The sequence below is a fragment of the Pteronotus mesoamericanus genome, unplaced genomic scaffold (genome assembly GCF_021234165.1).
Source record: "Pteronotus mesoamericanus isolate MK-2021 breed Mesoamerican mustached bat unplaced genomic scaffold, CSHL_Meso_final contig_41, whole genome shotgun sequence".
Lineage (NCBI taxonomy): Eukaryota > Metazoa > Chordata > Mammalia > Chiroptera > Mormoopidae > Pteronotus > Pteronotus mesoamericanus.
In genome coordinates, this window is record NW_026555152.1 from 7,509,707 (window position 1) to 7,535,397 (window position 25,691).

The 25,691-nt window shown below is 39.3% G+C and overlaps 1 protein-coding gene across 9 annotated transcripts in view; it reads left to right on the plus strand.

Moving 5' to 3' along the window:
• WNK1 (WNK lysine deficient protein kinase 1) overlaps positions 1–25,691 on the plus strand; it is a 148,683-nt gene that overhangs the window by 119,832 nt on the left and 3,160 nt on the right. For 4 of the 9 annotated variants that reach the window (XM_054577176.1, XM_054577172.1, XM_054577174.1 and 1 more), the window contains 13 exons: positions 1,513–1,629; positions 1,954–2,127; positions 2,331–2,388; positions 2,528–2,650; positions 3,121–4,541; positions 5,683–5,766; positions 8,189–8,272; positions 8,909–8,969; positions 14,026–14,084; positions 15,800–16,461; positions 17,084–17,286; positions 18,720–18,914; positions 25,324–25,511. In XM_054577176.1, coding sequence (XP_054433151.1) covers positions 1,513–1,629; positions 1,954–2,127; positions 2,331–2,388; positions 2,528–2,650; positions 3,121–4,541; positions 5,683–5,766; positions 8,189–8,272; positions 8,909–8,969; positions 14,026–14,084; positions 15,800–16,461; positions 17,084–17,286; positions 18,720–18,914; positions 25,324–25,511 — 3,429 coding nt within the window. Of the gene's footprint in view, positions 1–1,512; positions 1,630–1,953; positions 2,128–2,330; positions 2,389–2,527; positions 2,651–3,120; positions 4,542–5,682; positions 5,767–8,188; positions 8,273–8,908; positions 8,970–14,025; positions 14,085–15,799; positions 16,462–17,083; positions 17,287–18,719; positions 18,915–19,740; positions 19,834–22,446; positions 22,489–25,323; positions 25,512–25,691 lie in introns of all 9 variants that reach the window. The other 5 variants (XM_054577168.1, XM_054577173.1, XM_054577169.1 and 2 more) reach the window with 3 other exon arrangements.

Genomic DNA, 25,691 nt, shown 5'->3' on the forward strand with positions numbered 1-25,691 from the left:
GCACCCCTATGATTCAGATGTTGGGAAGTTTAAAGTTGTCCAGGAGGTTCCTAAGCCTCTCCTCATTTTTCTGAATTCTTGTTTCTTCCTTCTGTTCCAAATCGTTGATTTGAGACCCAGTTTCTTTCCCTTCACTGTTGGTTCCCTGTGTTTTTTTATTTCACTTTGCATAGCCTTCACTTTTTCCTCTATTTTGCAACCATACTCAGCCATTTCTTTGAGCATCAAGATTACCAGTGTTTTAAACTCTGCATCTGATAGGTTGGCTATTTCTTCATTGCCTAGTTGTATTTTTCCTGAGCTTAGATCTGTTTTTTCATTTGGGCCATATTTCTTTGTCTTGGAGCTCCTGTTATGTTTCAATGGGCAGAGCCTTAGGTATTTACCAGGGCGGGGCAACCCATTACCCTGTGTTGTGACACTGAATGTGGGAGAGGAGTCAGAGAGGACACAGTGCCGCTTGCTCTGCTCTCTGCTGGCTCTCAGTCACTTCCCCCACTTCCCACAAGCAAATTGGGCTCTTCTGGTGCTGATCCCTGGGTGGGTGGGTTTGTGTAGGTCTGGGACCCCGTGGGTCTCTCCAACAACCTCTCCTGTGAGTCTGGGAGTTTCTCCTGCTGCCACAGGCCCCACAGGTTTTTACAGCCAGAGGTTTTGAGGCTTCCTTTTCTCACGCTGAACTCTGGAGTGACTGGTCTGTCTTGCTTCCCAGTTGTTCCTCCTGGTTTATCTGCACGCAAATGTGGGAACACCCGGTCTACCAGCCATGGCCTTGCCATGCATCTTCTCCACCCTGGCTGCCCATCTCTGCCTGTCCTATCAGTCTGTGTGAACATTTCTTCTTTAATTCCTTGGTTGTCAGACTTCCATGCAATTCAATTTTCTGGCAGTTGTGGTGGTTTTTTGTTTTTAAATTGGTTGTTGTCCTTCTTGTGGTTGTGCGAGGAGGCAAAGTTTATCTACCTATGCCTCCATCTTGGCCAGAAGTCCTAAACGTGGCTTCTTTAAATCTTGGTTGGCAGACTTCCATACAGTTCACTTTTATGACAGTTCTAGGTGTTGTTTTGAGGTTTGGTTGTAATTCTCTCTATGGTTGTGTGAGGAGGCGAAGCATGTCTACGTAGGCCTCCATCTTAACTGGAAGTCTTTAAATATTTCACATCTCAGGTGTACTGATGAAACTTCAGGATCGCCTAATCACTCAAACGATACTGTTAAATTTCATATTTCTATGAACCTTTTAGAAAAAGAATGGTTTTAATTTGTAAAACAAGGGCCCTACATTTCTTCCAGACTCTTCAGTAGAAGATAAGTATGTATCTCAAAGGCTGACAGTTTCTTAAGGTTTTCTTGCTACCGGTTTAAGAAGCAGAGTCCCAGTGACAGGAATAGTGGTAACATCAGGCTTAAATTTAAGTGATAATCTGCTTTACTTTTTCTCAAATTCAATAATCAAGGTCAATGAATGTGGTCTTCTGAGGTATGAAGTGCTGTTTCTTTTTTCTTTTTTAGGTTTCAAATAAAGGAGATCGGGTAGTAGAATGTCAATTAGAGACTCACAATAGGAAAATGGTTACATTCAAATTTGATTTAGATGGCGACAACCCTGAGGAGATAGCAACAATTATGGTATGTCTACGTTTAGAGTTCCAATTTTACCTTAGTACTTGATCTAAATATCCAGTGCCCAGGGCAAATATGCAGTATTTTGTAATCTTTCTTAAAGTTATACATTTGATTTGATGTGAATATAACTTAGTACACCAGACTTGTGATTTAGGATGTTTTTGTCGAGAACGTGTCCAGTAGATACTAAAGAACTAATTTTTATATTAAGTAAATAAAAATATAGGTGGTATGCAGATAGGGCAGAAGTCATGAAATTGGTAATTGAATGACTTACAGCTTGAGAAACAGTGTATTAATCAGACTGACATCACATTTCTTTCACAGGTGAACAATGACTTTATTCTAGCAATGGAGAGAGAGTCTTTTGTGGATCAAGTGCGGGAAATTATTGAAAAAGCTGATGAAATGCTCAGTGAGGATGTCAGTGTGGAACCAGAGGGTGACCAGGGATTGGAGAGTCTACAGGGAAAGGATGACTATGGCTTTTCAGGTTCTCAAGTAGGTTCACCATTCCCGTAGCGAAGGTTGGTTTGTTTGTTTAAAATATTACTGTAGTGCCGAATTTGCCCTGCAGAATGTCCAGTGATATCGTTACACCTCTGAGATAATCAGACAGTTATGTTCTCTTTGCGTGTGGCACTTTGTTTTGCCTAATTAAGTTTACATTTGAGAATGAATTGAATTACTTTTGTTTGTTGTAGAAATTGGAAGGAGAGTTCAAACAACCACTTCCTGCATCTTCCATGCCACAGCAAATAGGTGAATTTCTTTTCTTTCCATGTTTGCTTTTACCATTGACCAAAGCAGTTGTGTGCTAATGGTGAAATTTTGAAGGTTCATGTCAGTGGCAATATATATAAAAATAGTGCAATGAAGTGATTTGTTTCTTTTAAACCAGGCATTACTACCAGTTCGTTAACTCAAGTTGTTCATTCTGCCGGAAGACGGTTTATAGTAAGTCCTGTGCCAGAAAGTCGATTACGAGAGTCAAAACTTTTCACCAGTGAAACATCAGATACGGGTAAGGAGTTGCTTCTACCACATAGTTCTATAAATTCTGCAGCATCCCTGTTGTACAGGAAGCTTGGTCATCTAGCAGTTGTTCAAATGATGACATAGACAATGAAGAAGAATAGAAAATTGGTATTCTAACCAACAGAGAAACATATGGAGGAAGGAAATAGGTAATGAATAGAGAAGATTAAAGAGAAAGAGCCAAAAAGGATAACCATAGCTAGATACAGACAGTAGTATGTGTTTGTTTCTCCATTTAAGTACTATTGTATGTCCTTTGAAGTTACTTCATATACATGCTGATTTAGATTTTGATCAAACTACTTTGCAGTTTTAGAACTTGTCATTTCCTTGGGAGAGGTTCTAAACCTTGTTGGTATATCACAGTGGTGATAATCCAAAAATACATTGTTAGGACAGTCTTTGAAATTCACTCTTAAAATGGACTGGTTCTGAATTTTTTATTTTCCTTTGCAGTTGCCGCCTCTACGTCTCATGGTGCTGGAGTGAACTTGTCTCACTCTGCTTCATCCCTTAGTCTACAGCAGGCCTTTTCTGAACTTAAAAATGCCCAGATGACAGAAGGACCCAATACAGCGCCTCCCAACTTTAGTCATACAGGACCAACATTTCCAGCAGTGCCTCCTTCCATGGGTAGCATAGCTGGAGTCCCAACTACAGCGGGAACCACACCTTCAGCATCAGTGCCTGTAACTAGCTGTCCTCTTAATGACATTTCCACATCAGTAGTTCAGTCTGAGATTACAGTGCCTCCTGGGAAAGGGATTGCCACCTGCACAGGTGTAACTTCAAGTGGTCTCCCTATACCACCTGCGTCTGAATCACCAGTCCTTTCGAGCGTGGTCTCAAGCATCACAATACCTACTGTTGTCTCAACATCAGCAACATCCCAGTCAGTTCAGGCTCTGACAGCTGGGAGCATTGTTTCTAGTACAGGCACTTTTCCCTCTATGCCAGTTTCAACAACCTCAGCCTCTGCAGCGTGCAGTGCTACTGCCCCGGAGGCCAAGCCTTCACCTGTATTATCTCAGCAGTCAGCAGTCAGCACTACAGGGGCAGCCACATTAACCTCAATTTCTGCCACCACTCCGTTCCCAAGCATAGCTCCACAGCCTTCTCTTCAGCTTAGCAGCAGCACCTCTGCTCCCACTCTGGCTGAAACAGTGGTGGTTAGTGCACACTCACTTGATAAAACATCTCATAGCAGTTCAACTGGATTGGCTTTATCCCTCTCTGGATCATCTTCCTCCTCTTCCACTGGAGCACTAGTATCTAGTTCTGTTTCTCAGCCTGGTGGAGTGCACCCTTTGGTCACCCCCTCAGCTATGGCTTCTACTCCCGTCTTCTCCCAAGCAGCAGGGCCCACTTCTACACCGTTATTACCCCCAGTACCTAGTGTCCCACCCTTGGTACAGCCTGTTGCCAATGTGCCTGCCGTACAGCAGACACTAATTCATAGTCAGCCTCAACCAGCTTTGCTTCCCAACCAGCCACATACGCACTGTCCTGAAATAGATGCGGATACACAACAACCAAAAGCTGGGATTGATGACATAAAGACTCTAGAAGAAAAGCTGCGGTCACTCTTTAGTGAACACAGCTCATCTGGAACTCAGCATGCCTCCGTCTCTTTGGAGACATCACTAGTAGTAGAGACCAGTATCACACCAAGCATCCCAACCACTGCTGTTGCACCCAGCAAACTCATGACTTCAACTACAAGTACTTGCTTACCACCAACTAGTTTGCCCTTAGGAGCAACTGGTTTGCCCGTTTTACCAGTGGTCACACCTGGGCAGGTTTCTACCCCAGTCAGCACTACTCCAGGAGCAAAACCTGGGACTGTTCCATCAAAGCCACCTTTAACTAAGGCTCCGGTAAGATTCTTGTTTTGAAATAGTTTGATAAATATGGTCACTTTTTCCTTCTAATAAGTGCATTTTTTCAACTCAGCCTTGCAAATTACAAAGGAATTTATAAAAATGCCTGGCTGATAGTAGTCACTTGATATTTATTAAATAAATTGATTGAAGATGATTTTAGGATATATGTATGTTAAACATGAGAGAGTTTTCCTTTTGAAATATGGCAGGATTTTGGGGTTAGTTGTACTGTATGATTTTCTAAGAATTTATAATAGGTAAAATTATAGGCATTTATTCCTAATCGGTTCAAACTGAAGGAATCTGTATCCCAGAAAAGAGCTAAATGCTTCCGCTGGTAATTATATATAGTAGCAGCAGTTTGTGATCTTTGTTTTAAAATGAGTATGAAGCAAATTTTCCTCTTTGCTTAGATTCCACAGATGTACAATATGAGGTTTATAAAAAATTGGAACTTGGTGGTAAATTTGATTCAGAGGATAAGAAAAGAATCTACTCCTAAGAATAAAATACTCTAGATTGTGTTTTCTAACTGTGTTATGGTGGATTTCATCTCATTCTGCCATCTTTCACTCTCTCTGACCTCTGGTAACAAGGCTGTACTTTTTTTCCACTGCGGTTATGCATTGCCATTGATGGGAGATTCTTTTCACAGTAGGGTAATATAGAGGCTTCTCTCAGACAAAAGAACAAATCATTTGATAATATTGGATTTCTGATGCTTTTTGTTACCAGATCTGCCCCTTTGTTATTTCTGAACTGTTTTGTTTTCTCAGAAAAGTCTTGTTTGTTTTTGGAAAAGCCTTATTTAACCAATTTAGTGATTCACAAATATCTGGACTGTGCCTCTCATGTCAACACTGCCTTTGTTCTCTCCATTTTCCCTAGAAAATAACGTCTTATTAAATTTTGCTATCCCTTTTATTGGTATGTCATAGTAATGCCTCCAATAGCATCATGATTATAATGTCCTTTATTTACTGTAGCTACCAGAGTGTAACCGAGGTGACAAGCATGCCTTAACTAGATATATTTATTGTTATGCTTCTGAATTTGAATTAGTTGATTTGTTCTCCAATATGCAGTCTTTACTCTTACTGTCTCATGGACTTGAATTTCCCTTTGTTGTCTGTAGGTGCTGCCATTGGGTACTGAACTTCCAGCTGGTATTCCATCCAGTGAGCAGCTGCCACCTTTTCCGGGACCATCACTAACTCAGGTGCCCTAAGACTGGGCAGATTTCTTTTTGAACCCCTATTACTTTCTTTCACAAAGCTTCTCCACAGTGGCATATTGGCTTCTGGCTTCTCTTTGGTTTTGACTTTGTAACAGCTTTTCTTTTAACAGTGAAGCTAACTGACCCAGGCCCTATTTAAAGTGAGAAGCTTCATATTATTTGTTTATAATGTTGCTTCAAGTCATCTAGAAAACATTTAACATTTTTTCATATCTGACAAAGGAAGAAAATAGCTAAGTTGATATTTTGCCAGAGAAATATAACTGCTCTCAAGTATGAGCTAATTCATTCTAGATCATCATGGAAGTAAAGAATTACATGTAAACAAAAGTAACTTAGAAAGCTCCTTAGGAAAGGGTACCATACTAATAATTGATAATACCCTTTTTCTATGAGTTAAGTGCAGCCAGTTTTTTTCTTGAATTTGACATTTCTTTCAACGACCACCTAAGTAAGTAATTGGCTTACATACAGATGGGTGGGTATAAGGGTACTGTTTCGTGAAAGATACAAGGGGAGCCCCAAAAAAACAGAATTTATTTATTAAAAATTGTGTATTCCCACGTTTCAATTTCAGTCACCTTCAAAGTACTCTCTGTTAGATGCAATACACCTATGAGACTTTTTTCCCACCATTCAAAACAGTTTTTGAACTTGTCAATTTTAATGCCTTTTAGTGCTTCTGTCATTTTTTGTTTCACCGCTTCCACATTGGCAAAAATTATCCCTTTGAGGACTTTTTTAATACAGGGAAACAAAAAATTTGTCACTCAGGGCGAGATCAGGTGAAGAGGAGAGTAGGGCATGGAGTCATGCCGTTTTTGGTCAAAAACTGCTGAACACTCAGCGTAGTATGGGCAGGTGTACTAATAAATCACCCTTCCTGAAACGGGCAAATGCATTGAAAGAGTCTTACAAAAATTCACTGAGGCCAAATGCAGCCTCTCACAACACCACCAGCTGATGCGCTGATACAGATGGGTTCCCAAAACACTCACCTAGTGGGGGAAGCCTGTACTACAAGGGGCCTGCCCTCTAGAAGATAATTTCACTTTCTTGGGCATCCCACCTCATATATATTTATCTTTAAATACAAAAATCACAGAGCTCAGCTGACATGAGATTTCCTCATAGAGGAGCTGAGACCAGTGACATGAATGTGAGATTCCTTTCTCACACTCATTTCTGCCCATTGGATATGGTGGTCAGACCTGCCTGCAGTATTTAAACTTTTTTCCCTTTCCCATTCTACTCTACCACCCCACACATTTAGTTGAATTCCCATAGGAAGTACTGATGATGCATCCATGTAACCATAAAAAGTTTCTCTGTGAATCAAGCTAGTAAATGTTAAAACTAGATTAGGAAATTTTAACACTAAAAACCTAAAATAATTTAGTTTCAGAATCATATATAAGAAAAACATAGTAAATTGCTAATTTGAGAAGTCTGAATTTATCTCTACTTCAAATATACAGTAAAACCTAATATAATGAACTCGTCATAATAAAGTAATAACTCCAAAAGAGAACCCACTCCATCAGCCACTAAGCTTTGAAAAAAATTGCATTGTGGAACTCTGTAAATTAGGAGTTTTAAATCTGTTTTCTCATTAAAAAACATGTATTCAGATTTCTAAGAGGGCTTTAAGTGTGATAAGAAACAGCAATAAGACATGGAAGGGGAAAGGTAAGTGGGTAGTGCCTGCATATAAACAGGGAAAAACATAAGTAAAGACTATAGAAGAATAGGATGATGGAAGCTAATACAGATGTATATTTAGACTCTAGCAAAGGATAAAAGTTACGGCCTTGGGGTGGGTGGTAATAAGGCCTGGTAAATAGGATCGAATACTTAGATGTCCAGTTCTTCCTTGCTGCCATCTATAGGGTATAAGAGTATAGATTGTTAATAGCTAAAGAAAGAAATAATATCCTTTGATAGTGATAGAATATACTAATGCCATCTTTTATTTGTAAGTACAAGTTCTCAGAAAGATGTACCAAACTGAAAAAGAAAATAGGGAACAGGTGATACAGTTACTCTACCAACAGATCTTGATACATTTTTCAGAACATATTTTTAAGGAGAGGACAAATAAACAGCTTTTCTAACACTTAAAGTAACATTAAACATAAAAAGTGAAAAAGAAGACTTAGAAACTGTAAAAAATATATGACGATTCTAAGGTTTGAAAGGTTGAAATAAAATTTTGAGAGACTGGTAAATCATTCAAGCAATACAACTGAGTTGAACTTAGTATGCTGAGTTTTATGTTCAGTGAATGGACACATGTTATGTTGGGTCAATCTAAAGCATACAACAGTGTGTTCTACATAAAGGGGGCATATACAGAGACTGAATATGCCAAAGACCTATAATTACTGTGGTTGTTTTCATTCAGCCTCAGCAACCTCTGGAAGACCTTGATGCTCAGCTGAGAAGAGCACTTAGTCCAGAGACTACTGCGGTGACATCTGCAGCGGGTGTAAGTTTTGAAAATCTTAATGAAATATTTCCATAACCCTAATACATTGTATTCCTAGAACATAAACTGTAACCTAGACTGTTAATACCTTCAACACCTATTTAGTCTTTGCTTGTTCCTGCCAACAGAAATGAGAGAGTTTAATGAAAAATGAACACTGACCCAGTAGTATAACTGGAAAATACATAATTTGAAAGATGCTCTTCTTTCTTCTCTGTGGTGTAGAATTACACCACAGACCAATCCTGTGAATTTCGTATTTGTGCTTTGGAGGAAGCTATACTTTAAAGTTTTAACTTCTTCCTTTTAGGTGTGTTGACACAATAATGTTCTGATTAAAACTACTTTTTCCATGAATATTGAAGATATATTCAAAAGTATACCAGAGAAAAAAGTTAATAAAGCAGTATAGAAGGGTTAAGACTCAATTTCTTCTTTAAAATCTCTTTTTACATTAGACTTATTTTTAGGCTGTCAAAAAAAAGAAAAAGAAAATTTCCTCAGGCATAAGTGTTTGTTCACAATATACTATCTTTCTGTCTGCCCTTTATAAACACCAGAGGAAGGGCAGCAGGATAAAACTTGAAGAGTGACTGAAGCTAACGATTTTGTGGTGTCTCTGTATGTGTTTTGCAGTCTGTGTCCGTGGTGGCTCCAACAGCAGTTACAGAAGCAGGAGCACAGCCTCAGAAGGATGGTGAGAAGCACCCTTCTTCCTCTTATATTACCACTTCCAAACTTCCCTAGAATTGATTTTAAAGGTTACTGTTTCAGAGACACACTCTTCAGAATGTAGGTGTACTTGAGACTATTTTAAAGCACATTTTTATGTATTTCATGACCAAGGACCACTGATGCTAATATCCAAGAGCATGTAATATTAGCAAATTAATGAATCTTTTACTTTTTTTGTTTGTTTTTATTGTTGAGGGGAACAATGCAAGGGGTAGTGGCAGTTTCTTAGCATAAAACCCTTTGTTATTAACTAGGCTAGATTCTTGCTAAGACAGACAAGGAAGATCACACATATATATAAAAGTTAATTTACCGATAACCTCTTGGCTTTTGTGACACTGAATATATAGAGATAGAGATAAACTTGAATAGCATGGATGGTAGAAATACAAATGTAAGATATCAATTAATCAATTTAAACATTATTTTTGTCTATTTTTTGAGTCTTTAATGTTGGCATGCCCATAAAATATAATCTCTTTAGGAAGGCATAGTTCCAACTTAATTTTGCAAAAGTTATTTATATCAGCAACTTAAATATTTTATTAGGACTTTTTTCACCATGTGCTTAGTCATAAGTTCACATCAATTACTGCTGTTTTAAAGTTTTATAGTGAGTCTCTACACAAAATCATCAGTCCCACAGAACCTAGGAAATTTGAAAGTTCTATGTTTTGTTGCCTTTTCCTTCAGAATCAAATTTAAAAGTGAAAATACTTAAATGTGAGCTATACTTACGCAGTGTGGTTTTTAAATAGCACATGCTTAATATTAATTTTCCCTTTTTTATAATATATCTATTCTCAATTCCACCAGACACAAATGTACTTCCTGTATAACTATAAATAAGATTACCTAAATGCTCTTCTTCCTGTCTTTCTTAAATGCTAAATTTCACTTAAAACCTTAAAATATTTTCAAGGGAATTGGCTCTCTTTTTAAAATAAGTGACTCAAAAATCACTGGAACAAATTATAAAGTCTAAGAATGGAAAAAGTATAAGGGAATGTAGAATATGAAAAAGCTGGCCTTTTAATTCATAAAGTGATGGGATATTTCATTAAATGGTTTGCGACAACTGGACAGCCATCTGGGAAAAAGCAAGGATAGATTGCCAGCCTTAGACCAAAATAAATTCCAAATGGATCAGAGATAGAAAATGGTATCATAAAATGGTACTGTTAGAAAACATAAAAGGAATTTTGTTTTTAAACTCGAGCAGGATCAACAAACTTTTTCTGTAAAAGGCAAGAAAGTAAATATTTCAGGCTTTGCCAGCAGTACAGCCTCTGTCACAACTCCTCAGATCTATTGTAGCCTAAAAGCATTGACAGGCAATGCCTAAATAAGTGAGTGTCTGTGTTCCAGTAAAATTTATTTACAAAAACAAGCAGTGGGTTGAATTTGGTCCATACATTATAGCTGCCTGATGCCTCATATGGAGAAAGGTGTTATGTTTAATACACAACCCAGAAGCGCTAACAGATTTAAATTTTTCTGCATGGAAAAAACATGCCATTAGGTCTAAAGATAAATGAAAACTGGGAAATGTATGTGTGTATTCATATCACAAAAAGGGGTACTTTGCTAATATAAGGAGTTCTATAAATTTAGCATGGACCAAAAAATAATCAAAAGATACAGAAAAAAGAAACTTAGGCATGAAAATATTTAACTTCCTTTATGATAACAGAAATGGGAAGTAAAACTACAAGTGATAGCCTTTCTTATTTCTCATTGGTAAATTCGGAAATTTAATATGCACCGATGATTTGGCACAGCCTCTATGGAGATAAATTTAGTAATGTCTGTTAAAGTTTTAAATGGAAATGACTTGGCACTTCCATTCTTAGGTATTTCCTCCACATATCTAAAAGAAAATGTTTATTAGAGCATTTTTATAATGACAAGAAGTTTGAATAACTTAATGTTCATCAGTAGAAACATTCTTAAAATGTGGTACATTTAAAAATTTTAATCTACAAAGTCAACATTCAGAAATCAAAGGCGTTTTTGTACACCAGCAATGCAATAGAAGAAGAAGAAATCAGAAAAAAAATACCATTCGATACAGCAAGAAGAAAAATAAAGTACCTAGGCATAAATTTAACCAAAGACGTAAAAGACCTGTACGCAGAAAACTATACAACATTGAAAAAAGAAATTAAGACACAAATAAATGGAAGCATATACCATGCTCATGGATTGGAAGAATTAATATCATCAAAATGTCCATACTACCCAAAGCAATTTATAGATTCAACACAATCCCTATTAAGATACCAATGACGTATTTCACAGAAATAGAACAGACATTTCAAAAATTTATATGGAACCATAAATGACCCCGAATAGCCGCAGCAATTTTGACAAAGAAACACAAAGTAGGAGGGATCATGATACTGGACATCAAACTCTACTACAAAGCCACTGCACTCAAAACAATCTGGTACTGGCACAAGAACAGACCCATAGACCAGTGGAACAGAATAGAAAGCCCAGAAATGAGCCCAGGTCTCTATGGGCATCTAATATTTGACAAAGGGGGCAGAAGCATAAAATGGAGCAGTAATAGCCTCTTCAACAAATGGTGTTGGGAGAGCTGGACGGCTACATGCAAAAAATTGAAATTAGATCATCAGCTGACACCATACACAAAAATAAACTCAAGATGGATAAAAGACTTAAGTCGCAACACCATCAAAGTCCTAGAGGAGAACATTGGCAGGAAACTCTCAGATATCCCACGCAGCAATCTTTTCACTGATATGTCTCCTAAAGCAAGGGACATAAAGGAAAGAATAAACAAGTGGGACCTCATCAAAATAAGAAGCTTCTGCATGGCAAAAGAAAACATCAGCAAAATGAAAAGGGAGCCAACCCTATGGGAAAATGTATTCGCTAATGATACATCAGATAGAGGTTTGATCTCCAAGATATATAAAGAACTCACTCGACTCCACTCCAAGAAGATAAACGATCCAATCAAAAAATGGGCAAAGGACCTGGGCAGACGCTTTTCCAAGGAGGAGATACAGAGGGCCCAGAGGCATTTGAAAGGATGCTCAGCATCACTAGCCATCAGAGAAATGCACATCAAAACCACCATGAGGTACCACCTCACACCGGTCAGAATGGCCATCAGAAACAGATCCACAAACAACAGGTGCTGGCGAGGCTGTGCAGAAAAGGGAACCCTAGTCCACTGTTGGTGGGAATGCAGACTGGTGCAGCCATTGTGGAAAGCAGTGTGGAATTTCCTCAAAAAGCTGAAAATGGAACTGCCTTTTGATCCAGTGATTCCCCTGCTGGAACTATACCCTAAAAATACCAAAACGCCAATACAAAAGAACCTATATAGCACCCCAATGTTCATAGCAGCACAATTGACAATAGCCAAGTGTTGGAAGCAACCTAAATGCCCATCAGTAGATGATTGGATCAAAAAGTTATGGCACATATACATAATGGAATACTACACAGCAGAAAGAAAAAAAGAACTAGTAAACTTCGCGGCAGCATGGATGGAACTGGAGAGCATTATGCTAAGCGAAATAAGCCAGGGGGCGAAAGACAAATACCATATGATCTCACCTATAAGCGGAACCTAACCAACAATACAAAGATGCAAGGAAAATAAGACCAGCAACACTGAAAGGAAAAGAAACCAACAGAAACAAGAGGGAAGGGGGGGGGTGGGGAAAAGGAAGGGAAGGGGAAAGTCAAGGAACATACAGCAAGGACTCATGGACAAAATCAAAGGGGAAGAGCTGAGGGAGGGAAAGAGGAAGGGGGCAAGGGAAAGTGGTGGCGGGGAGGCAGAGACAAATGTATTTGAAAAAATAAATTAAAATTTAAAATAAAATAAAAATTTGTATCTAAATGTTGTGTGCATATAGTACAATGCTATGCATCCATTAAAGAGAATGAGACATTGATGCAGAATGATCTCTAAGTTATATCATTAAATAAAAATATCCAAATCAGTGTTCTTCTGGTTGTATAAAATAAAAAAAATGCTAGTATAGATTCTACATTATCTCTGGAAAGAAACTCAAACAAGTGATTGTCCCTAGAGAGGACGTAGGTGACTTCCAAGTTACTTACTGGTGATTCTGACACCTTTACTGTCTTGTTCTAGAATTTTGCCTAAGTGTTACCTAACTTGTTTGTCATAGCTGGGTTTTGTTTTAAAAATGGGTCTTAATATCCTAGGTAAAAGTCTTACTGTTCCCTTCATTTATTTATATCTTTGAATATGAATAACCAAGTATATCTGTCTGTTAACCTTAGTTTTTATAGTGTCTCTTAATATTGTAGTTAAGCTGCTTTGGTTATACAGTACTTCCCCCTTTTCAGTGGTGGGTACATTCCAAGATCCCCAGTGGATTCCTGAAACTCTCCATAGTGCAGAACCCTATATTTATACTGTGGTTTTTTTCTTATACATACATATGAATGATAAAGTTTAAATTTTTAAATTAGGCATAATAAGAGACTAACAGCAATGACTAATAAACAATAGAGCAACTCTAACAATATACTATAATAAAAGATAGGTGAATGTCCTCTCTCTCTCTCTCTCTCTCTCTCTCTCTGTCTCTCTCTCTCTCTCTATATATATACTTGGAATTACCATGAGTAACTGAAACCACTGAAAGTTAACCAGTGGATAAGGAGGACTTCTGTAGGTAACTTACTCCTTCAAACAATACCATATCAACATACATGTATAAGTAAAGGTAGAGGGTCAATGGTAAATTTTCAGACTTGGACAATTTTTCCCGACCAATATAATCTTTCATACTAAAGGGATCTTGTATAGGAGAGCAAACAAAAACTTTCCCCTTGTTGAACAAAACCTAAGGATAAAGGGAGGTAAAGAAACTTTGCTTGCCTCTAACAACTGTCCTCATCTGATACGTAGTTTCCTTTTGCTGTATTTCTGGCCAAAGGGAAAAGAAGCTAGCCAAAGATACTAATTTAAGTTCTTTTCCTACTTCATTTATTTGTTTCAGTGTCTCAAGTCACAGCAACTAGTTCAGGAACTGGTGTTTTTAAGACGGGGCGATTTCAGGTAAGAGTCGCTTTTCCTTGCTTTGATTCCCTTTGGGGGGGAATGTATATTCAATAAAATTATTACCTACCTTTTGGGACAAAGTTGCCAGTTTGATAATATATTTCTTTTGTATAGCACTTTATAGCTTTTACTGTTTCCCCCAGGATTATTCTTGGGGATATATTTCCTTCCATTCCTTTTTTCCTGTACATGTGTATATCTAAAATTGACCCTGCTTCACCTAATCATTATCCAGTTGTTAGTCATGAGGTTGCTTTTCCTACATAACTAAAGTAGCAATAAACATCTTTGTACATAAAAATATTTTTCACATCTAGGATTACCATTTTAGGATTAATTTCTGAAGTGAAAATACTGGGTCAGCGTCAAGTGGTACATCATTTTATTTTCCCATTTGGCCCAATGAGTGAACATTTTCTGGTTCTTAGCATGTAGTGCCAAACAAGCTTTGAAAATAATTTTTAATACTGCTTTAACAACTACCTTCCAGTTATTCTCGTCAACCTATGGTTAGCACCAATTCAACACCAATAGGAAGCCTCAGTTTAGAGTGCAATGAAAAAAAAAAACTTTATTCAGTGCAAAACAGCACGGTTGTAATACAGTACAGAATGCCTACAAGGCAGCACTGGTGCCAGGCCCCTCTTTGCTAGATTGCTCTGCTCCTTGCTGGTCTGCGCTGTGTTGCTCTGGTCTTCCCTGTTCTTCTCCAGCAGGATATCTCTAGGATTTCATCTCAATCAGGGAAACACAGTCTTCAGTCTTTACTGGAAAGGGAAAGTGTACTCCCAGAGCCAGAAGGGAGCTGACTTGGATGGACAGAAGTCCCTGCCCCTGGTCACTGATTGGTCATCCTTATGCAAATGAGTACTCCAAATCCTGGAAGTTTTATCCAAAAGACACTGTCCTGATTGGTCAGGATAGAGCTGCTCTGATTGGTTGCTGAAGAAGTTGATGGGCCTATAACTGCTCAGCTCTCATTGGATGGGGAGCGCCTCAGTCCTATTGGTTGAAACAGGACTCCAGGAACTCCTTTATAAGGGATGGCTCAGACGGCAAAAACACAGTGCAGACAGGTAGTGCAGAAGGAGGTAGGTCAGTACAGGCTTCTCCCTAGACTACAGTTTCCATGAGAGGCCCTAATGTAGGAATAAATGGCTGCTAGGTTCTGTGTTTTGTGTTTTGTTTTGTTTTTTTTAATTTGAGACCAGTTAGCCACCAGGAGCCCTTCTCAGTTGGTATCTTTCTCAGGGTTAACATTTTCATGATAGCACTTAGAGTTGTGGATAGCATTTGGTCATGTTGATTCTTGAAACTTAGCTGGCATTTAACATGCATTGGATTTAATCTTTCTAGTTTTTCTTATTTACAAGCAACCTTCAAAACTCTGTGACCAGCTGTTACTTACATTTTTACTAAGATTTGAATGTGAGTCCTGTGACATGAAAGTAATTTACTTAGTACGCTTAGCCAGCCACTCAGAATCTATGTGTAAACTGTACATCTCAGTAAAGATACATGGTTCTCTGTAATGGTGTTCTGTTTATTTTCACAATGAAAAATGGAGGGACTATGTAAACAAATAATCGGCCTACTTACTGACTAGGAAATAAAGTGATTCCTTTATTTATTTGTTTATTTTTATGGTCCATTCTAAAAATTAAATATTGGGGCCTTTTTTTTAAAGTCTCACTTTGGTCTCTTTCTGTCAGGTTTCAGTTGCAATGGATGATGCCCAGAAAGAGGGTAAAAATAAGTCAGAAGATACAAAGTCTGTTCATTTTGAATCCAGCACTTCAGAGTCTTCAGTGCTATCAAGTAGTAGTCCAGAGAGTACCCTGGTGAAGCCAGACCCTGCTGGGCTAACCATCCATGGTATCTCTTCAGATATCCCAGATGGTGTCCACAAAACTCCTGCCTCAGAAGCAAAGTCAGAAACTGGGCAGCCTACCAAGGTTGGACGTTTTCAGGTGACAACGACAGCAAACAAAGTAGGTCGTTTCTCTGTATCAAGAACTGAAGATAAGACCACTGAGGCAAAGAAAGAGGGACCAATGACATCTCCTCCTTTTGTGGATTTGGAACAAGCTGTTCTTCCTGCTGTGATACCAAAGAAAGAAAAGCCTGAACTATCAGAGCCTTCACATCTGAATGGGCCATCTTCTGACTTGGAGGCTGCCTTCTTAAGTAGGGATATGGATGATGGTTCAGGGAGTCCACACTCCCCCCATCAACTGAGCTCAAGGAGCCTCCCTATCCAAAATCTAAGTCAAAGCCTTAGTAACTCGCTCAATTCCTCTTACATGAGTAGTGACAATGAGTCAGATATTGAAGATGAAGACTTAAAGTTAGAGCTGCGACGGCTACGAGAAAAGTGAGTATGTTTTCTCTTACAAAAGAATAATGGCAGAATTAAGACCTAACTCCTGGTGCCTATATTAGTATTCTGTTTACTACAATATGCTTATGTCTCATTTTTTTTAAAGAGAGGGTGATAAGGTAGTTACGAATGCAGTTCTCACTGGGGCTCCCGTACTCATAAGGACCCACAGCAGTTCTAGTTATAGAACTTCGTCAGCACCTTCATATTATCATTACTGTATTATTTTATTAATATCATTTTATATCACCATTAGCCTAATGTAGATTATGTTGGAAGGTTTTGTTGGTCGTATTTGACAGACTAAATCAGAGTAGCAAATGCAGTACTCCTGTGTATAGTCTCAAAAGCCAGGAAATCTTTTTCTCCTAACACATCAACCATTTGCTGGCTGGGAACTTGTTGGATTTTGACTTGAGTAATGGAGGCCGGCAAGGCCTCCGTGGTAGTAGACAAACTAGAATCTCATGGTAGTAGAAGTTAGATTAAATACATTTGGGGAAAAGATTCAAAAGTATGGAAACACTTGAATGGAGGTTAAAGAATATGTGGTTGATTTTTGTTTAAACAAAGGTGGTTGTAATATTTTTTAATTATGTTTGGTTATCTTTCATAGACATCTTAAAGAGATTCAAGACCTGCAAAGTCGCCAGAAGCATGAAATTGAATCTTTGTATACCAAACTGGGCAAGGTTCCCCCTGCCGTCATTATTCCCCCAGCTGCCCCCCTTTCCGGGAGAAGGAGGCGACCCACTAAAAGCAAAGGCAGCAAATCTAGTCGCAACAGTTCCTTGGGGAATAAAAGCCCCCAGCTTTCAGGTAAACAGCCCTGGACCAGGTCTGCTGTGGCTGTCCTATCTGTTGTTTCTGTTTCCAACAGTAAATATAACCTATTGAACACTTGTTATTTTTGTTAAATTCCAAAAGAGCTTGATTGACTTTCCTAATATTCTTACTTCCTTAATTCTCTACTCCCCATATATATATATATATAGTACCTCTTTTTTTAGTCTGTGGAAGTAGACTAGGCGAGTACGATGGCCTATTCCATTGTCATCTGTATTGCTATCTATTAGTAGTCTTTATTTATCATTGTTCTTATGGATAAAACATTTAGCTTTTAATTATATTTATATTTGCTAAATGTAACTCATATCTCATATATTTCCCCAAACTTTTGGACACTTGGAAGAAAGTACATTGATTTCTACTTAGTAGAGTTCAGTTAGGTTCTTTCTTTTAATGAATGCAACTGGGTCATAATTGCAATTGGGATGAATATAAATTTCATATAGGTACTTGAGTATGTCTTAAGTGGTAATTTCTTTGAAGTTTTTATTTCATTTACCTGCATTGGAATAAGGAACTTCTCGGTGTTTGTAATTGAAAAGAAATAGTTAAATCATAATCTCTTATAATGAATATTAGGTATATTTTGATTGTGATAGACAATTTTTATTTACCCTCTGATGTGATTATGGTAATGTTGACAGATAATCAGTTGAAAAATGAGAAAGTCTAAAATAGTTATGCTCATATTTGCTCTGCAGGTCTAATATAAATATGTAGGAGAACAGTTGCAAACTCCTTAACAGTTTTCCTTCTCTGGAAGCTTTTAGAGACCCAACTTTCCTCTAATATATTAGAAACAATTCAGTAGTAGAGATTATAGTAGATGTGATTATAGGAGTACCAGCTAATTCAGATTCTGATCCATATTTTTTGGAGTGGACTTCTATTCCACTAGTTACTAGGGAATGGAGAAATTAGTTAATTTCAAGGCACTTGACTAGTGACCAAAGGCCAGCTACCAAGAATAATTTTAAATATGCATTACTATAGTCACCTACATCAGTTTTTGATTCCTCTTTTGTACTTGATCTGACACCTGCTTACAAGAAAAATTAAGTAGATACTGCTTGCCAAACCTATTTGTATGATGATCCAAAAGGCAGTTGTGGAACGGCGAAATGGAATTCTCTCGTATCTACTACATATCCTAGTCTTATGCAGGTGAGATTTGTGAACTATCTAGGTTATCTAAAGATACAAATCTCTCAGGGTAGTTTCCTGTCGCCGTATTAACTGTTGATTCCCATGTTATCCCTCACTTCCCCTCCTGCTAGTTCATTCATTATAGCTTTTGACCCATTAATCACTCAGTGAGACAAAGTGGAGGAATAAGGACAGTGCCCGTTAAGTGCGTTGGGAAAGCTCTGCAGGTTTCCTCATGCCATCTTATCTTCTGGCAGGTAATTCGTCTGGCCAGGGAGCAGCTTCAGTCCTGCACCCCCAGCAGACGCTCCAGCCTCCTGGCAGCATCCCAGAGACTGGGCAGAATCAGCTCTTACAGCCCCTTAAGCCATCTCCCTCCAGTGACAACCTCTATTCAGCCTTCACCAGTGATGGTGCCATTTCAGTACCAAGCCTTTCTGCTCCAGGTCAAGGTAAGAAATGAAAGAAACCATCATCTTCCAAAAACATTAAAAGGAGATATTGCCATATCCAGGACAAAAGCATGAGGAGTAGCCTGTTGTTAAGGTGGCTTGGAAGACCACCTGACCAGATCATTGCTTGGGTGTTGCACACTTCCAAGGATCTTTGGGCTGAATGGTTGGAGGGTGATGATTAGATGAGGTGTGCTCAGCACTCCATCAGGTGAGATAGCTTCTTTTCAAGGGATTCCAGCAAAAAGTTACCATCTGTGACCAATATGAAGGACTCATTTGGGATTTGCCATTGTAGACTTTTTAAACTTCTAAGTATAGGAGTAGCATGCAAAGATGAACTCATAGCCCTACAACTCAATTTTATGTATAAAATCTACCTTTCCAATTTGGTTTTATTTATTAATGCTCATTCAAAACATTCCTGAAGAGGAAAGAGCTTCTAGTAACATTAGAAGGAGACTTGAAAGGAGTTGGGTGTCTGGGTGGAAAAGAATAGAAAAAAACATGGATAGCTGGTGTAGATACTTTTGCCACAATATTGCTGAAAATTAGAGGTTAGATTGTCTCTTCACAAGATAAATGGACTTGTTGGTAAGAGTGCGAACTAGCTAGCATTATTCCCACTGTAAAGAGCTTCAGCTTTTTGCAGATGGAGGGAATTGAGGCCTAATTTTCCTATCCTGTATATCTGACCTTTCCCTAGAAGCTTGTTCTTCTGTGTGCCATTGTAGTGCATTTCACCACTCCAGCCCCCAGTTTCTAACATCATGTAGTTGTGTTCTGTCTCTTCTCTCTGTTCTTCCCTGTTTTCCCCCCCTCACAGGCTGTGCGAAGTTTAACTGTGCATCTGAGCAGGTGACATTCAAACCTGGTGGCAGGAGGACCCGATTTCTGAGTACGCCCTGCTTGGCTCTTTGTGTGTAACACCTTTACTCCTTCCTTGTCCTTGTTTTTCTGCTGCTTGGATCTGCTGTTTCATACAGTTCATTTTCATTTGTCTCTGTATATCATCTACTCCGTGGCTTGGCTGAACTACTGTTACCCTCAGAAGTTTGGGTCCCTGTGTTAATTATGATAAAAGATGTAGAAATAATAGGTTTCTATAAATTTCAAAACAATTTTCTGGCAGAATTGCTTTTTTATAGATCCATGACAGGGAAGATACAGTGTCAGGCTACATAGACTGCTGGGGCCTTTAGAATAATGAAGACTGAACTTCATAGTCCCTTCAGTGCTGTCCCTTGCTTTGTCACTGGAAGTGAGAGAAAGCATCTTGACCACTGAGGCACTTAGATTCTGGCAGCAGGTAGAAGTTTTACCTTATTTTTCTATTTTTCAGAGGAGGTTGGAATTTTTTTTTGATCGACCAAGCCTAACCACCTGTCAGTTGAAAAGATGCTAGAATTTCTTCAGTGAATCCTTTCACCACCACTACCTTCTAACTTCATAAAATCAGAGGTTGAAAGGGTTCCAGTGTAGTTATTTTATAAAGCATTTATTCTATTAAGACCAAAACCAAGCACCTGCAAGTGAAAATGGCCTTTTTAACTTACCATATTGTGCTGTATATAATGCGCTCCTGTGTGTCGTGCACACCCGTGTTTTTGGCCCAAACTTTCAGGAAAGAAATCTTTCATTTCAGTTTTGAAATTCAATTATGTGTGTATCTATGTATGTATGTATGTATTTATTTATATTTAGATACTTGTTTTTTGTATTATAAAGGAATTTTAGCATTTATTTGTGAACCTATTATGGTACAAGAAATTTTATGTAACAAATAATTACAAAACACAAGAACAGATGCAAGGTATTTCAGGTACTGCCCATGTATAATGTGCATCCTTATTTTTCCCCCAAAAGATTTGGGCAAAAAAAGTATGCATTATATACATGGCAAAATGCAGTAATTGCTGGGATTTTCCAGCTTTCTTCTTAAAAATAAGACACAATAGCAAGTCACCCAACTTCTCCAGCCATCTTCCCCATCTGTGAAATGGAGATGATGCCTGTCTTCTAGGGTTGTACAAATCAGATAAAGTTGCTAAAGCAGCACTGGGGAAGCTCACAATTTCCCTATGATTGGCCAGTGTCTATGTGGCATAGTAATCAGTAAATGTATATTGAAATGAAATTTAATAAACAAAAATAAGGTTCATGTAGAAAACCTTTTGCTAGAATTTAGATAAAGATCTCTGTTAAGGCCTCAAACTTCTGATGTGGTTATTGAAGTGCTTGTTAAATGCATGTGCTAAGAGGCCATCATTGTTTCTGAGTATGGTTCTGAGGTCCTTGGGCCTCCCTCACACATCACTAGTCCAGAGCTATTTGACAAAGGATGTGGAAGACATTAGCCAGTTTGGTAGTTTTGGAAGCATGTGTGATATTTCAGCATTCGGATCAATAACTTTCTGGAAAAACTAGCCTGGACCAAGCATATCAGCATCGTGACACTTAAATAAGCATATAATGAATATGTCCAGCTAGAAAGATGAAAAGATGTTAACAGGAGACAAGTGTTTCAAAGTAGAGTGTGACCTGTCTGGCCTATGTTATATCCCCTGAAATGTCTAAGAGGGAATAATGAGAACCAAGGCCTTTTGTAATGTGACATGTACCACTTCAAATTAGTTCAGTAAAGCCTCATCACACTCTTAAAGGTAGGTGGTATTTTACACTGTTGTTCAAATGAAAGTGTTTCAAAATATTAACTCTTACCTCTTCCTTCTGGGTCTAAAATGAGGCCCTACCATCTGTTGAAGGCACATCAGTGTATATCTTATAAGCCTTGGTGAACGAATTGTGAGAGGCAGATTTAAAGCAAATGTGGAAAGAAAAAACAGGTGCTTATAGGCATGGAGGTCTTAATAGTTTTGAATGCATTATTCTATGCTCTCAAAATAGATAATGGTTTGGAAGCATGGCTTGCCTTAATGCTTTATTTATGTTCAAAAGTTGCTTGTTTTCCATATACTTTTTAAAGACCTTTCTAGAGGGGAAAGCGTTAGTATGTATGTCTAGGATGTGGAAATGTATTAGCCAATTTAAATTATGTGAAAACTGTAACAGTGGTACTCTCAGCCTACTGTGGTGGAATTGCTAATGCATTTAATTGAGTGCTTTTTAACAACCCAGCAGGAGAAACAGAAAGTGGGACAGGGTCAATGGAAAGACTGCTTGGGTATTTGAAATTCAAGCAGTGAGATCTGAGAGACTGGAGTGCCCCCCGCCCCCCACCCTCCATCCCAGAACCTTAATGCAGGGCATTACTCTTCTAGATACAAAGATTGGGTATGGAAACTCAGCTTCTGTCAGCCAGGTACCACAGTCCATCAGATAACCAAGTTAAGGCTAAAGGCCAGGAAGGTACAGCGCATAGAACTACATCTCTGGCAAGGGCTCCAGGTCCTACCAGTCTGTCTCCCCTCCTGCTTTCTCTTGCTGGGACTTTGTGTGCTGTTTGGAGATCTAAATATTTTACACTGATGTTTCTTTATTTTTAACACATTGCTCTCTCTTTGTGCTTCAGGGAAGATGGTGAAAAAAGTCTGTCCTTGCAACCAGCTCTGTAGTAATTATCTTTTTTTTCTGTTATTTTTGGTCCTTGATCGCAAAGCCTGTTATCCATGAGCTCTTTGAACCCTGAAGCCTCACAACTCACTGATTCTCAACTTCCATCTCTCTAGTTCCGTACCCTTTTCTAATAATATTCTTTAACATGCTTAATTGCTGACGAGTGGCTATCCGTCCAGATTAAGAAACCACCTCACAGTCAGTGTTTTCAGTGGTGACCCAGGAGCCTGCCTCTGTGACGGTTATGGCTGGATGTGTCCATGGATATGCACAGAGATCCCGGGTTCCTGACTCCTTGGAGAAAGAGTTCTTTAGTCAGCGAATATGTGCCCGCCACTGGAAAATCAGCAGTGGTCAAAGCACACATGTCTGCTAGGTTGGTGAGGCAAGAAACGTGACACTATAGAGTTTGGCTTCTTAGATTGTTGCTCTTTCATTAAAGTGCAGACGGTTCACCAACCCTGCAGGCCACCCAGAGGGTCAACCAGAAAACACTCTACTTAGGGTATACTGGGCAGTAAGTTGTGGCTGCTAATAGGTTATTGTTACTAGGCTCTGGCAACATGGGGACAGGTATTATGGCACAAGAAAATGGAAAAAGAGATTTTTGGTGGTAGAGCATACACTACTTTTGAGAGCTTTACAGCAGAACTGAGAAAGGTTTAGAGGTGAGTCAGCATATACTGGAAGGCGCACAGTGTTCTCAGAAATATCTGTATTACAGATGTTCTTAAACATTTTATTACTAAAACGGACTAAATGCACTATGTATTCTCCTAGTTTTTATAGTCAGCTTTTCCCAGGAGCTAATTTCTGGTAGGAAGGGAATGTGTTTGTTTCCTTCTTAAAGGGGAAGGTCTGTTTCAGAAGCCAGTACAAGAAGGTCAGCTGTTCGGTAGACTCTTCCTCATGTTATAGGCCCCACTTTCAGAACCCAGTATTGTATAATATAGATTAAAATGAAAAATGAAAGTTGGTTAATAAAGGGGCCTCAGAGCATGAAAGGCGACAGCATGAGACTAGAGAGTTGTGACTCCCAGCATGAGCTTTGTGAGTAAGCTGTGTTCACCTCGACAGAGCTTCTTGTGTTTGGCTTTTGACAACCCTGCTCACTTGGGATAATTTCTGTTTTTGTTTTGATTGTCTGATCAAGCGCATCAGGCCACCAAGCAGTAATCACTCAAGCAGGATGCTAGTCCTCATGCATGCCCGACGCTTGCCTTCTGGGTTTCACCATCACCACTGCCATCCTCGCTGCCTCTGCTTCCCACTCCACCGCTGTCTCCCTCCTGCAGGCCGAGGAAGGCTGTTTCCTGTGCTTGTATACTTGTCTACTTGGGTTTCCTGTACCGTAGGGGAACTTATTCTTCCCTTTACACTGTATGTGCAATAGCAATCCCCTTGTGGCTCCAGCGGGCACTGAGAGGGAACTAAGACACACGCTGCAGTAGTTCCATGTCTTGCCTTGGTGTTAAGAAGCATGTGACCTTCCTCTGCAGCTTCACCTCAGAATTAGCTGTTACTCAAGTACAGACATGCTTGTGTGTGCCATTCCCTGGGTAGTGTGGTATAAACTTGGCCAGCAATGGATCATAAAGGGCTTTTCAATGGCAGAGTTGCTTCAGGTATGCTGCTGCGCTCTGGTGCTGCTTTGACCTTGAAAGCCGGAAGATGGATGCATTTATTGAGTCCCCAGCATTACTTGGATATCTTAAGGCCTATTGGCTCACAACTTCAGTACCTTTTATTTATTCTGCAGCAAATGTGAAACTTGGTAAGAAAGTGGGGATGAGAGTTATAAAACAAGACCATGACTCTTCTTTCCCTCTTCCCTAAAACTTGCCTCTTCGCATAATCTTCAGTGTGCCCTCCAGCAGAGCCGAAATCAGGCAGGATACAGACTCCTTTCTTTCTCATCAAACCATAGAAATAGAGCTCCTTCCTCATACCTCAAAGCTTCCTCCTCCCCTTTGCACCCCTACCTCAGCGGAATGTTCCCATTGCTTCCACATGAGATTGCTCGCTCTTCTGGGAAGAGGTGGGGGGCGGAAGGGCTGAGAATCCTTGAATCAGTTGAAACTTAGGTCATCTTCAGGAATAGCTTGCCTTCCTGGAGTTGAAAGATTCAGGCACACAATAAACTTTCCTTGCGAGCGACCTTGGGTCCTTCACTCATAGGAAACTGGGAGAGGTTGAAGCCTTAATTCCTCCCAAGTTTATGTTTACAAATTTGTGTTCATGAGTCCAGGTGAAAGTTTTTTTGAACAGAGCTTGCTGTTTTTCTTTACCACCTCTTTCTACTAAAGAATGGCTAAAGATTACCGCAGTGTCAGTATGGTTTGGGAAACCTTTCTTTTCCTGGGCAAGCACCTGTTTTCGCATTTCTGTAACTCCTACTTGAATCCTGCCCCAGTGCTCAAGAAATCACCTTGTTTTACCCTGCATTCTGCAACATTCTAGAGCAGCTAGCCTCACTGACCATCGCACGCTTCCCTCATCCGTGCGAGGCTGGGAACGCTCCCTGGCAGTGAGCTTCAGTGCTCTGAGGCGCTGCGTGAGGCGCTGAAAGAGGTCCCTGCCCTCTGTGCCGACCGTCATCCTGAGCTGTTGAGCCTTCCTGCAGCCCTGAAGAGAATCTGGTTTCATTACGTTATGCCAAAGCATTGGCTCAGTAAGACCTTGGACTCTCCCTTCCTTTCTTGCATGGCTTCCCAGTCCATCCTCTCCCCATTTTGTGGCTTGCCAGTCATCCTTCTGTGGTGCTTTTCCTGTTCATTAAATTAAATTCAAATGCCTTTTAATGGTTATATTCTATTGCTGCTTCTAACCCTAGGGACCAGCAGCACAAACACTGTTGGGGGAACAGTGAACAGCCAAGCCGCCCAAGCTCAGCCTCCTGCCCTGACCTCCAGCAGGAAGGGCACATTCACTGATGACCTGCACAAGCTGGTAGACAATTGGGCCCGAGATGCCATGAATCTTTCAGGCAGGAGAGGAAGCAAGGGACATATGAACTATGAGGTAAGTTTTCCCTTTTGTTCCAGTTAGCACATCTGAGTTGGAGACGATATAAACTACCTGGCCTAGTGCTTATTAACATTTCAGGTCATGACCTTCTTTAGTGCTTAATTAAAACTGTTTAACACTTGTAGAAAAACAGGAAAAAAATCACCCAGGTACCCTTTGATTTTTCCTTCCCTG